This window comes from Budorcas taxicolor, chromosome 2 (assembly GCF_023091745.1).
Source record: "Budorcas taxicolor isolate Tak-1 chromosome 2, Takin1.1, whole genome shotgun sequence".
In the NCBI taxonomy this organism is placed as follows: domain Eukaryota; kingdom Metazoa; phylum Chordata; class Mammalia; order Artiodactyla; family Bovidae; genus Budorcas; species Budorcas taxicolor.
In genome coordinates this window covers 117,490,686-117,504,767 of record NC_068911.1, presented here as the reverse complement: position 1 = coordinate 117,504,767, position 14,082 = coordinate 117,490,686, and the positions used below count along the sequence as shown (strand labels likewise).

General features: G+C 39.8%; 1 protein-coding gene across 3 annotated transcripts in view; it reads left to right on the top strand.

Moving 5' to 3' along the window:
- The window catches only part of CLASP1 (cytoplasmic linker associated protein 1), a 274,154-nt gene that overhangs the window by 214,061 nt on the left and 46,011 nt on the right, over window positions 1-14,082 (top strand). For all 3 annotated transcript variants that reach the window (XM_052658970.1, XM_052658975.1, XM_052658963.1), the window contains 3 exons: window positions 1,583-1,746; window positions 4,089-4,167; window positions 5,586-5,729. In XM_052658970.1, coding sequence (XP_052514930.1) covers window positions 1,583-1,746; window positions 4,089-4,167; window positions 5,586-5,729 — 387 coding nt within the window. The remainder of the gene's footprint in view (window positions 1-1,582; window positions 1,747-4,088; window positions 4,168-5,585; window positions 5,730-14,082) is intronic.

Here is a 14,082-nt window from a genome sequence, read left to right as displayed (position 1 = left end):
ACTATTGTTTTCCTAGTAAAAATGGTCTCTTCTAAGTCCTACCAGGGGAAGGAAACCTGTCATGGTCAGAAGCCTAGCCAGTTATCATCTCCCTTCTTTTCCTGGCCTTTCCTCCATGTAGAAATTGTCCGTGACGTGTCAGTCATCCACCTGCCTGTGCTCTCATTCAGCGCTTGCTGAGCACCCGCTCTGGGCTAAGGGTATAGAAAACATCGCACCCTTCCCTTCTGAGATGCTCACAGGAGCAGGGGAGAGTGAATGCAGGGATTCTTTTTTTTTTGCTGGGGGGCAACAATTCTCCTCAGTATTGGTCTTGAAACATGTCTTAAAATTCCTGTTTTGACCCTCACAACAAGGTTAACATTCACAATATTAATAAAATCCAAGAAGCATTGATTTTAAAAGCATCATAGATGTTCAGAGATAAAATTATCAAGGTTTTCTGTAAGATAATATTAAGAGCAGTAAGATTTAAAGCATAAGACTCATAAGATATATAGCATAAGGGATATTAGGTGGATTTGGACATTGATGAAATTTCTATTACCTGTCACCTCTAGATTGCTGATTCAGAACGTGAGGATAAAGAATGTGAGGATAAAGAAGGAAAGTTGTTTCCATCAGAAGGCTCTTGTACAGTGAGTTTGGAGGTCTCAGTTTAGTCAATATTTGCTAGCTGCCTTAGTGCTAAGCCAGGAGTCCCGCAGCTGGGACTCATTGCCTTCTCTCTGAGCTGTCTCCCGAGAGACCCCTGGTGGTTAACAGTTCCTGCGCCGTAACTGAGCAAGTCTGTGATAGCTGGTTTGTCCCAGCAGAACACAACTTATTAACCAAATAGGTACACAGTGCTGCCATTTACCTCTCTGAAATTGGTTCAGGGATAAGCCACTGTGAACTTTGTCTCACAGGAGGTAGCAGTGATTATTGCACCATGGTGTGAGAATTATGTCAGCCGTCAGTCTGTTTTATTCTAAGCTGTACTCTTGTAAATATTAGTATAGTTTTTATAATATCTTTTTATAGAGATAACACTTTGTAATATCTGAATTGGCACGCATCAAAATAGATGATGGAAATGAAAGCAATAGGTATGCAAGTTTTTTTCCTTATCCTACAGTAATAGTTGCTGAATGCCAGAGAATGAAATAAACATAGAGAGAAGAAAGGAAGGAAGGCTGGCCTCCAGGATTAGACTCATACTTTTCAACAAAGTTAATTTCTCTCTGTACTGGCTTTTAAAGGCATGTAGAGGGAGGGGAGAGGATTTTGTCAGTTCATAGCCTTTTCAGGCCTTTTAGAAAACTGCATGAAAATGATATGACTTCACTGTGGACTAACATGGAATCTGTTTCGTTGCATGGCCTGGTTTGCGGTGGAATTCACAACAGAGAGTAAGTTCCAACCCCTTTTCCTTTATCTCTTTTCTGTACTATATTTGCCTTTTATACCGTGTCCAGTTATTAACATTGTCACCCAAGTTATGACTCTGGGCAAAGGCCAATTGGGCATTTTCACCTTTTGAAGACTTGGGAGGAAATTATGAATTAAACATGTAAAATACTTGGTTTCCCTTTGTGTCTAGGTTTTCAGTATGTTTTTGGAGACCCTTGTGGATTTTATAATAATTCATAAGGATGACTTGCAAGACTGGCTTTTTGTTCTTCTCACACAATTACTGAAGAAAATGGGAGCGGATTTACTTGGATCTGTGCAAGCAAAAGTTCAGAAAGCTCTTGACGTCACAAGGCAAGTGTTTGGGGCAAAATCGTGTTCTCCCAGCTTTTGATATATAATTGACATACAGCATTGTGTAAGTTTTAAGTGTACAGCATGAGGATTTGATACATATGTATATTGCTAAATGATTAGTACAGTGTTAATATTTATATCCTTCACCTCACTTAATTACTATTTTTTGTTGCGTATGTGGTAAAAACATTTAAGACACATTCTCTTAACAAGTGTATGATACAGTATCATTACCTATGATCAACAGGCTATACGTTTGACCCCCAGAATTTATTCATGTCATAACTGTAACTGGAAGTTTGTGCCCTTTGACCAGTATCTCCCATTTCCTCCACCCCTAGGCTCTGGCAACCACCATTCTACTCTCTGTTTCTATGAGTTTGACCTTTTTTTTTTTTTAATTTTGTAGATAAGTGATATCATACAGTATTTGTCTTTCTCTGACTTATTTCACATAGCATAATACCCTCAAGTTTCATCCATGTTGTCACAAATGGCATTACTTCCTTCTTTTTTATGACGAAATAATATTCCATCTATATACACAGCACATTTTCTTTATCCATTCATCCATCAACGCACTGAGGTTGTTTTCGTGTCTCAGTGATTGTGAATGGTGCTGCAGGTAACAGAGGTCAGATGGCTCTCTCTCCTTTTTTTGTTTTTTTTGGCCACGCACTATGGCTTGTGGGATCTGTTTCCTGATCGGAAATTGAACATGGATCAGAGCAGGGAAAGCCCGGAATCCTAACAATTAGGCTACCAGGGAACTCCCTAGTTTTAGTTTTTTTTTTGAGAAACATCCATACTGTTTTCCACAGTGGCTGCACCAATTTACATTTCCACCAGCATTTATCGTCTCCTGTCTTTTTGATAATAGCCATTCTAACAAGTGTGAGACAATATCTCACTGTAGTTTTTATTTGCATTTTTCTAATAATTAGTGATGTTGAGCACTTTTTTGTGTACTTGTTGGCCGTTTGTATATCATCTTTGGAAAAACGTCTGTTTGGTTGGGCAGGAGGGAACTAGACCATTTTGATATTAGGAGACTCTTTGTAGATGGTTTCTTGTCACTCTGTTACCTGTAGTTTTTGTCTCCCACTTGAATATCTTCTTTCTTACTTGATACCCACATTCTCTTGTTGGCGCTGAAATATCCCAACAATCTATGAGGTGAAATACCTACATCTTCTTTGAGCTGGCATTGTTTTGGTGAGTGCCTAAGACGTCCACCCTCTGTTCGCTGTGGAAAAAGGGGGAGGTGTTCTGTGTGTTATTTCTCCGATGTGTAGCCAGTGTGAGTCACTTAAATCATGTATGCTAAGTATGCTTTGCCTGCAGAAGTGGTCCTCAGAGCCTCCTGGATACAGATAGTTGTGGGAGAAAAGGATGTGCTGTTGGATCGTTTGCTTTTTGTTAATCAGTATAATGATGGCACTACTTTGTATTTTTCTTGTATTATTTTATTTGAATTTCAGATCAGTCCTGTGATTTTATAGATGTGACCCTACATCCCTTTTATTTTCACTATACTTTTGTACACTGAGAAAAGTCTCTTAAAGGGAGCCTAAAGAGCAATACAGACACTCAGCCTCAATATAATGTGTGTTTCTCTTGCATTATCTTTCCTGTCACCATGGAAGGCCTGTCTGCATCAGGAACAAGGGCTCCTTTGGGCAGTTTTAAAATCATATGGGTAATTTTTAAGGAAGGGAGTGCTGACTTTGATTCTGCAAGAGCCCTCAGGGCTACTCAGTTGGATCACAAATACGAGATGATGACAAGACACAGAATTAGTCCCAAGTGAGAAGTGGCGCTAAGTGGAACTCTCAGGGCACAGGCTGCTGTGTGTGTCTGTAGCTGGCGAGGGTGTGTCTATGAGTGTCCCCAGGCACTCGTCTGTGCTGACGCACACAGTTGGCTCACAGGCTATTACCCAGCAGAGGCCTCAGGGGATAGACAGTGCAGGCAGCCTCGTCAGGGTATAAAAGGTAGGCTTGGGCATTGGAGCTCTTTCTTATGTGAGCAGGTTTCCAGAAGGAACCTGGAGAAGAAGGTAAACAAATCCCGAGAAGGCGAGTACGCATTTCTTCCTTAGTTCATTGCTTAGTTTACGTGTTTTGGGACTTCTAAGAAGATCTCTCTTTTTATAACTTTTCTGTGTTATGTGTATTACTTTAGTATTTATTATATAAAATGAAAAGTAATGTTTAAAAAAAGGTAAACAGGCTTGCTTTTTACATGTGTTAATCTGTTTTTTTGTTTCTTACATGATTTTACATTACTTTTTGTAAGAAATCTTTCTTTTAACTACTTTCTTCTTTTTATAAACCTAGGGACTCCTTTCCATTTGATCAACAATTTAACATTTTGATGCGATTTATTGTGGATCAGACTCAAACTCCTAACCTCAAGGTCAGTAACTTATAGTTCAACCTCTAGAAGTCAAATTTGCTTAAACTATACTTGTTCAGACATGACTCATATTTGGCTGTTATTAGTAGATCTGCTATGAGCACCGTGTGCCCATTTCTCTTGGTTCAGTGCCTAGTGCTGGTTTACTTGGTAAGCACGTGCTTCACTTTATTTCAGACTGCTGAGATGGTTGTACCATATTATATTCTGGCCAGCAGTGTCTGAGAACTCCCAATGATTTCATGTCCTCACCAACATTTGTGTGTTATTACTGTTTCACAATTTAAAAAATTTTGATGTATTGAAATAGCTCTTATTAGAACGTTTTTAATATTAACATTATAACACATGTAAATTAGCTGTTAGATGTTTTGTAATGTAAAAAATGTAAGAACAAGACTGATAGTATTTGAAGGAAGATGTATTCCTTTGAATCAGATCGGGTACACTGTCTGTTCTTTGATTACCAGCTTCTGTCAAGGTTTTGCTGCTGCTGCTGCTAAGTCGCTTTAGTCGTGTCCAACTTTATGTGCTCCCATAGACTGCAGCCCACCAGGCTCCTCTGTCCCTGGGATTTTCCAGGCAAAAATACTGGAGTGGGTTGCCATTTCCTTCTCCAATGCATGCATGCCTGCTAAGTTGCTTCAGTCGTGTCCAATTCTTCGCAACCCTATGGACAGCAGCCCTCCAGCTTCCTCTGTCCACAGGATTCTCTAAGCAAGAATATTGGAGCGGGTTGCCATTTCCTTCTCCCGTCAAGGTTTTAGGAGAGGCCTACTTCCCAGGTGGCTCAGATGGTAAAGCATCTGCCTACGATGCCGGAGACCTGGGTTCAATCCTTGGGTCAGGAAGATCTCCTGGAGAAGGAAATGGCAATCCACTCCAGTATTCTTGCCTGGAAAAATCCCATGGACAGAGGAGCCTGGTAGACTACAGTCCATGGGGTCGCAAAGAGTTGAACACGACTGAGTGACTTCAACTTCACCTTCAATAAATAATAGCTTGTTTCTCCTGAGGTCAAAGCCAAGTGAGATATCAGTGGAGAAGTTAGGGCCGAACATCACCCTGATTGCCTTTAGTGCTGCTTTGCAAGACCTGGCCTAGAGTGGCTAAAAATCAAAACGCGGAGTTGTTCGTGCCCGCTCTGTCAGTGGCAGAACTTGGGGTCCTTCGGCCCCCCCGAGTGGGCTCTTGCTCAGCAAGTGTCCTGGGGTGTCAGAGGATCAGGGCCTGCTTCTCTGCAGGGGCCCCTTCCTGTCCAAGACTTCAGGGTCAGTCATCCATGCTTTTCTCTGCTGCAGGCTCCCTGTGTAGGAACATAAGTCCAGGTCGTATGTACTTTTCTCTGAGCACCAGTAAGAGTTCTGTTCAAAAATGTGTAAGGTGTACTTACTGTTTGTAATTACTGGCTCTTTCAGGTCAAAGTTGCAATCCTGAAGTATATTGAGTCTCTCGCCAGGCAGATGGACCCAACAGATTTCGTAAACTCTAGTGAGACAAGGCTTGCTGTTTCTAGAATCATAACCTGGACAACAGAACCAAAGAGTTCAGACGTGAGAAAGGTATGTCCCAAAGTGCCAGGCACAGCTTTAATCACAGCGTGTTCTTAGGTGTAAATTAGGGAGAGGAATTTATAGGAATGCTCAAACCACCTTCATACCTACATGCAAACCTCTCTCTTTCCTTTTCTACGAAACCAAGACTTAGCTCCTCCCCCTATCTTCTCTGTCTAGTACCACCTCATTCCAGTCTTTGCATATCAAAATGAAAATCTGAAATCTTGTGTAATGGAGATACCCTGATACCAAAATGTTATATTGTTGCTTTTTTTTTAATCAGCTAAATACTTGCTCTTTTCTTCTGAAATGGCACATTGAGAGGCATGTAACACAGTTATAGGGAGCACAGGATGTTAGCACTTCTATTCCTAGGTAGTATTCCACCTCAGGACTACTATGAAGATGAATTCATATATATTAAAAGCGTGGTCAGTTCCTGACATGTGATAAGCATACAGGAAGTGTGAGTTATCACTGTGTTTATTGTTTCTATTCTCTTTCTGTCAGTGTCCTGTTCTTCTATGTTTGAGTTTCACACATGGCCATTATTCTCTTACTTTATATGTAAACTAACTGGCCCAACTAGCCTTTAAAAATTACTTTTAAGTCAGATTTCTCAGTTCTACTTTTAGACTAAAAGTATTTGATTTTGATTATTTGTATATAATCATGAACCTTGCATTTCCCCCCCCCACAGTATACTTCCTTCATAGCCAACTCCATAGCCAAAATAGTCCTTTGGCCTTGGGATAGAAACAGTGTGGACCACTTAGGTCAAGGCAGGGTTAAAGATGATTCTAAGCAGTGTTAGCAAGATTGCTTTGCACCTGAACACCTACCTGCTTAGCGCCTGCCTCCCGGAGTCCAAGGAGGAGAATCAAATGTTTCTTTGGGAGAATTACAGCCCATATAATTCTCCAGCCATTATATAGTATTAATAATAAATGAAGTTCTCTAAGGCTAAAGAAACAAGGATGAATTTTATTAATGCACTCATTCAAAATTATTGTTCTGATATTAAATAATAATTTAAATATATGATCCTTTTATAAAATTTTTCAGTATTTATCAAAAGAACATTTCACTGGCAACCTTTAACTATTAAGCCTCTTTGGGATTAGAGGGGTACAGTGGGAGGTGGTAAAATGATTTGGTTGATTGGAAAGTCAAAGTATTTGTTATGGTTTTCAAAATCACAGATCAACTAATATATACAAAAGCCTTCCTGTATTTAGTCATAGCAAGTACATATGTGTGTGTCTATGTGAGTTTGTTTCATAATTGATTGTTACTCAAGTATTCCCTCCTGTGGGGCTGAAGGATATTTAATACTTGCATGTTACCATGATTAGGGCCTATATGGGAACAGCTGACTGTGGTCATGATGTCTACTTTTTCTGGACATGCACATGAAAAATTTGAACTAGGATTTATTGTCCTAACTTTTGTAATCAGGACACTAGAGAAATGTTTCAAAGGTATCCAGCCTGGGACATCAAAACACTCAAGTTACTTTAATACTATCCTCAGTCGCTTCAGTTGTGTCTAGCTCTTTGCAACCATTTGGACTGTAGCACATCAGGCGCCTCTGTCCGTGAGATTCTCCAGGCAAGAATACTGGAGTGGGTTGCTGTGCCCTCCTCCAGGGGATCTTCCCAACCCAGGGATTGAACCCACATCTCTGTAAATCTCCTGCCATTGGCAGGTGTGTTCTTTACCACTAGTGCCACCTGGGAAGCCCACTTTAAAATACTAGCTTAAGTCAATTATGGTTAGGATGTTTAAGGCTGAGATCACATAACTTATTTACTGTTTGATCTTAATTCCAGTTATTTTGGATCATACTGTGCTACTGTGCAAACCCTGTTCTGCACTGGCACTCCACCTCCATGTCTGCCCTTCTATCTTCCCCTCCCCCGTTGTGAGGACTGCTAAAATACCTCATCTTCAGGCTGAGCTCAAACCTGGGCTCCGGGACAGTAATCCAGGGCTTCAGAGGAAGTTGAAAAGCTTTTTTTTTTTTTTTTCGTCAGTAGTCCTCAGCCCTGGCTGCAATAAAAACCAGTCTCAATTCCTGTGCTTTACCCAAAGTCACTTGACTTAATTGGCACAAAGTGGAGTATGGATGTTGTTTTGTGTCTGATTGGAGTTCCTTCCATGTATGGTTGATTTTTAATGCACAGTGTTAATAAGAATTAACACTTATTTAATAAGTGTAACAATTTAATAAGCAGCCTCTTATTTTAGACCACTGCCCCTAAGATTGACCTGCAGACCTGTAGACTGCTGGTGTGGTCTTGACCTGTTGCTGGTTTTCACAGGACCCCAGCTAGGTCCTCATCATCTTTAGGACCAGGCCTGGTCTTGCTATTCCCTGCCCCTCCCCCACCTCCCTACTTATGCCCAACACCTAGAATGATACCTATAGGAACAAAGTGAGCATTTTAAGAAGTTATTTTAAATGAATTAATGAATAAGTACCCGAAGAGAAGTGATCTAATTTCAAATAACATTTTGAAGTCACCATTTTCAAAACCACAGGCTTGGAAGTTCTCCTCTTTTGGCTTCTGTATTAGTTTCATATTGCATAACCTATTACCACAGACTTAGCCAATTGAAACTACAAAAATTTATAATCTCACAGTTCTGTGGGTTAGAAGTCTGGCACATGTTCTCTGGATTCTCTGCTTAGTCTTCCCAGACAGAAATCAAGATGTTGCCTGGGTCTTCAGTCTCACTTGAGATGTAGAATTCTCTTCCAACTCCCTGGTTCTTGGCCTAAGTCAGTTCATTACTGTTGAGGGCTATGGTACCTGTTTTTTTGCCCACTGTCAGCAGGGGGTGATCACAGCTCATGGAGGCCACACCCATACCTGGCCTGGCAGTTTGCTTCTGCAGAGCCAGCAGGAAAAGACTTAATGTCCTAAAATTTCCTAAATTTTATGGAAAAACATTAATTTGCACATCTAAGAAGCTCAACCAAATCCAAGTACACTTTAAAAAAAAAGAAGAAGAAAAAGATTCACACCTAGACATAATCAAACTGCTGAAAATGAAACAGAAGCTCATGGGAGCAGCCCAAGGAAGCAGCTCAGCATAGCCCAGATCCTCAGTAAGACAAGCAGCTGCTTTCTCATCTGAAACCTTGAAGAACGGAGGCAGCCTGTTGACTTTAATGGTGCTGAAAGCAAAGAAAAGTCAACTAAGAATTCTCTGTTCAACAAAATTATTCTTTAAGAACAAAAGATAAATTACAAAGAAGCCAGCAGGAGATTCTCATGTTAATCTCTGTGACTGCTTGCAGTGGCTCACCTGATTAGGTCAGATCCACCCAGGATAATCTGCCCTTTAACCAAAAATCAACTGATTAGGGAGGGACTAATTGTACCTGCAAAATCCCTTCTTCCTTGTAACGTAATTGTGGGAATGGTGTTCATCACTCACCTTAGGAGAGGGGATTGTGTAGGGCTTACTCACCAGGAGGCTGGAATCTTGGGGTCCACCTTAGTGTTCTGCTGCCCAAGGCTTTGGTCTCCTTTTCAATGGGTTGGCATGAGTCTTCCATGGTTAGTTATTTGGTAATTCCTTAGCTCTTACTTAAATAGGGCACTTTTTTACCTAACGACACATTTGTGTTGGGGTTCAGTTTAGCAGATGCATCTCTGCTTTTTAATCATCCAAGATATCTGTGGATTAGATTGTTTGGCTTTAAGTTGTATCCATCCAGCCCTTGCTAGTAAAGCACTGTTCAGTTCAGTTTACTCACTCAGTCGTGTCCGACTCTTTGTGACCCCATGAAGCACTGTTACTTGATTTAAATAGGCTTGTTAAAGCACAATATTCAAATGTATGTTCAGTCACTCAGTCGTGTCCGACTCTTTCTGACCCCATGAAGCACTGTTACTTGATTTAAATAGGCTTGTTAAAGCACAATATTCAGATGTATGTTCCTTTGCCCCATAGCTGCCTCTCACAAACTGCGTTAAGGCACTGCAGATTAATCCTTCCTGGAGTTAGAGCTACTTCTGTTTAAATGCTCTGTTTTGATGTTCCATCCACTGCATATTTCACCCAGGTATAGATGCTATTGTAAGTGATCCAACTGCCTTATCCAAGAACTTGAGATGTATTTGAAAGATTGTCTAAATGAATGTCATGCCTAAATAAGTTAAAATACTTAGAAATTGTGATATGGTATATATCACTCTATGCTAAGATTTAACTTTTCATTATTATTTTAAAGCTGTAGAAAAAGAAAACAGGCACCATTTTTATCTGGATAATTTAATGCTCTAAAGATATGCTTCCATATCTCTTTTAAGTAGAAGTATGTTTTGACTCACCTGTCATTTACAGAATGTATCAGGTACTAGGAGGACATCTTGGTGATTTAAAAGCACTTTCTGATTATGAACCAAATTCTCCTGTTGGTGTTCTGATTCAATTTCTTAAGAGTAGAGTGAGGTGTTACCTTCTAAATACTAGAAGCACCCTACAGTCTGAAACCAATGCAGTAAACTCTCACATTGGCTGTATCGTCAGACAGTATTAATTTTATACAACCAACACTTGGGAAGTTTGCAGGTGGTGTAACTTGTTCTCCGTATCTCATATTTGGGAAAATACATTAGAATCAGTTTAAGCTGACACAACTCCGCTTTGCTGACTTAAGCATTTTTAATATTTTGTTTTCCCTTTTATGTCAGTGTTCTGGGGTGTTTCATACTGGAGAGAGATGGGTGTTTAAATATTTAAGATGTTAAGAAGGGAAGGAGCACAGCAAAACTGAAGCACAAGCCTGTCACCAGTGAGGTGTGCTTCCCTGGCCAAGACTGACTTGGACTAGGTGGGAAAACCCCACCCAAACCCTGACTGGCCTGCTTTATTCCTGAAGTAGCTGTTTCCATTTTTTAGCTCTGAGAGTCCTTATAGTTGTGCTGACCAAGCTTTACAGAGGTACACTAGACCTTTCTTAATGCACTGTGTTTGTGTTAAGATTATACAATATATTCACAGAAGAAAGTAGATTCTGGAGTTTGACCTCTATTATATTAACTTCTGCCTCTGCTTTTTAGAGGCTTTTTAGCCTCTAAATTCTTGTTTAAAATCCATAAAATAGGAATAATGATACTTGGCTTTAGTCACTATTGGTAAGTAAGTAAGTGAAGTCGCTCAGTCGTGTCCGACTCTTTGCGATCCCTTGGACTGTAGCCCACCAGGCTCCTCCATCCATGGGATTCTCCAGGCAAGAATACTGGAGTGGGCTGCCACTTCCTTCTCCGGGGGATCTTCCGGACCCAGGGATCAAACCCAGGTCTCCTGCATTGTGGGCAGACGCTTTAACCTCTGAGCCAGCAGGGCAGACCCTAGTCACTATTGGGAGGACCAATTACAATAGAGCATATAAAAACCTAGATAAATACTGCTTTGTTTTTATAGTTTAAGCTGTTAATGTTTGAGGGTTGCTTTGGTTTGCTGCTGCTGCACATTTTTTCCAGCATTAGGGAGATTTCTTTTTCCCCCGTTAAGTCAAAAGGAATGCAGTAATGACAATAGAATTTTTAATGGTGTATTTATATTTTCAGGCTCAGAATCCCTGTGTGTTTTCTTATGTGATTCTTTAACATTGAGCACTGGCTTTGTCAAATGAACTAACAGGTTTGGCCCCCAAAGGTTGTTTTGAGAAATGCAGGGAATAATGGCATGTCACAGAATACTAAAAATGATGAAGATGCTGTTGCCTGGAGGGGGAGAAGTATATAAACAGCTTTCAAAAGTTGGCATTGCTAATTGAAAAAAATATGAATCTCTGCCTATTATAGATAGGCAGCTGTCCTAATCTAAAAGCTCAGAGTTTTAATACCATTGAATGAGATTTTGAATCTCAGCTTAATTGTGACTGCCTTGCTCAAGTCTCACTTTAATCTCTTTGCAAGAGCCTTACTTCCAGGAGTGGTTATGATTATAAAGGATTTAGGGGATGATTGAGGTTTAAAACTGGTAGTTACTGATATTATTCTTCAGAATCCTGTTACTGTTCTATTACTATCCATAGACTTTTAGATTGTACAATTTCTCTCTTTCATATATATATATACATACACACACACACATGACTTTAGAAACTAAGCCAAACACTTGGAAGCTTATCAATAACCATGGTTTTAAGTGTGTGCTTCTTGCCTCTGATTAAACCCTGCCCCTCTCCTGTCCATCCTGCTTCAGCGTAGTCGAGTAGGGGAAGATTTACCCATAAGGGCGGCCTCGACCTGCTCTGGGCCTGGAGAAGGAAACTTGGAAGAAAATTGTAAACAGGTAGATTTGAAACTGTATACTAATTTGCAAAGAGACACATCACTGTTTGCATTTAGATTATTAATCTTGATTACACTTGTGAAGACACTGAGAAGATTTTGGAAAAACCTAAAGTTAACATAATACTATGTAAGAAAGAATGTATGTGTGTGCGTGCATGTGTGCACATGCCTGTATAAAAGTATTGTGTTTTGGTGTGTTTTATAATTAATTGCCTTCCCAAAGAAATAGCCATATTGCAGCCAGACTTCTACCTTAGTTTAAACAATAGCAAAGGAGTGATGCTGAATTTACAGTGTCGGAAGGTTTTGAAATAGCTTCTCTTTGATGATTTTTCTAAAGCAGTTTTAATCACACTCTGAAGGGAACAGTAATAGATGTTTAATTAATTAGAAAACTCCCTTTCCTCTCAAATTTTAAATTTCCCTAATTAATGCCAACACCAAAGCATTTGTCAAAGTTTTATTGATCTCTTCTCTGGAAGAATCCTTTTCTGCTGTGCGGTACAGGCCAGGTTCTTTTCAGACAACTAGCAGTAGGATTTGGAGACCCTTTTACCTTCACCGTCTACGTTCTCCTGGGGGAGCCATTTCCTGTTAGGTCACCATGTGATCTTTAAGACACGTGGCCCCAAGAGTTAGTTCTGTGTTAGAGAACAGCAGCAGCAGAGTTTCTGGTCTGGCTTTTTAATGGCCCTTCCTCTCATGGGGCAAGGGCTCAAAGATGGAACAGGCACAGCGATGACACCCTCTGGCTTTTGACTCATTATTGATCATGAGCTCTGGCCCAGGCTGTTTAAAATTAATTTCTCCGTGGAATTCTCCAGGCCAGAATACTGGAGTGGGTACCCTTTCCCTTCTCCAGGGGATCTTCCCAACCCAGGGATTGAACCCAGGTCTCCTGCATTGCTGGCGGATTCTTTACCAACTGAGCTATTAGGGAACCTCCACATTTCTCCAACCCATCCCCATGTTTGGAATTATTCCTGCAGTGAGGAGCATATTGATGGTAATGATAAATATAACCCAGTTTTTATCCTTGCCTGAGTATTCTGGTATTCTAACTCCTCACTGATACAGAGTTGTAGGTAAAATATTTTAGGATCATAACAGTCTTCGTTTCTTTTAGAACTTTGATGTGAAATCTTTTAAAAATAGCATATTTAAATGGTACTTTCTATCCATTTCTGGAGCAAAAAAATATTTTACTTTGAAAACAGCTTTAAACCAAAAGGTTACTTTTGAAAGCTGTATGAAATCATTTACAATTTATATTTTGGAAAGTGCAAAAATAAATTATATTCATTTTATGTTTATAAAACCATATACCATCTGTCCAACGAATTATTTTCAGAATTCCTTGCCTTTCTATTTGATTTCTCATGGAAATTCACCTTTAGGTTATTGAGGGAAGGCTCTTCAGTGGGTAGAAGTTGAAGTCTGCTGCACTTTCTTTTCCCATATGACGGAAAGCACTAATGTTAAGTAGCCTGATTAGCACAATTTCTAGGCCTGTCACCTTGCAGCCCTCTTTTTCCTAAAAGACTCTACCAGTTTCATAATTGCTTTGTGAAAAACCCCAAGTAAGTTTTATCTTGTCATTCTGGGGAGAAATTAGGTCTAAAGACAGTGGCCCATTCCATGTTAAAACATACTAATAAAAAACGTAATGATTCATTTTATAGTTTTCTACTGCCATTTGCAGTAAACAAAAAAATAAGTGCCTAACCTTCCTTGATTTAATTGGTGATCTTGATTTTTCCCTGCCAAAGCTCAAGTCTGCTGCTTTGCTTCTCTTTGAAGGGCAGTGTTTTCTGCATGCATGTTTTTCCTAACATCAGTAAGACTTTTTACGTGCACGTTTTTTTTTTACTTGTACTACTTTTTACTTTGCACAGTTACTACAGTCATGCACAGGTTACTTTACATGATTTGGGGAATTTGCTTTTATACAAATCATATTAACAGTACATCAAGTTGATGGTGAAATGGAGTTCTTCAGATAATGGTTTCTTAAAACTGTTTTAATAATGCAGAAATGT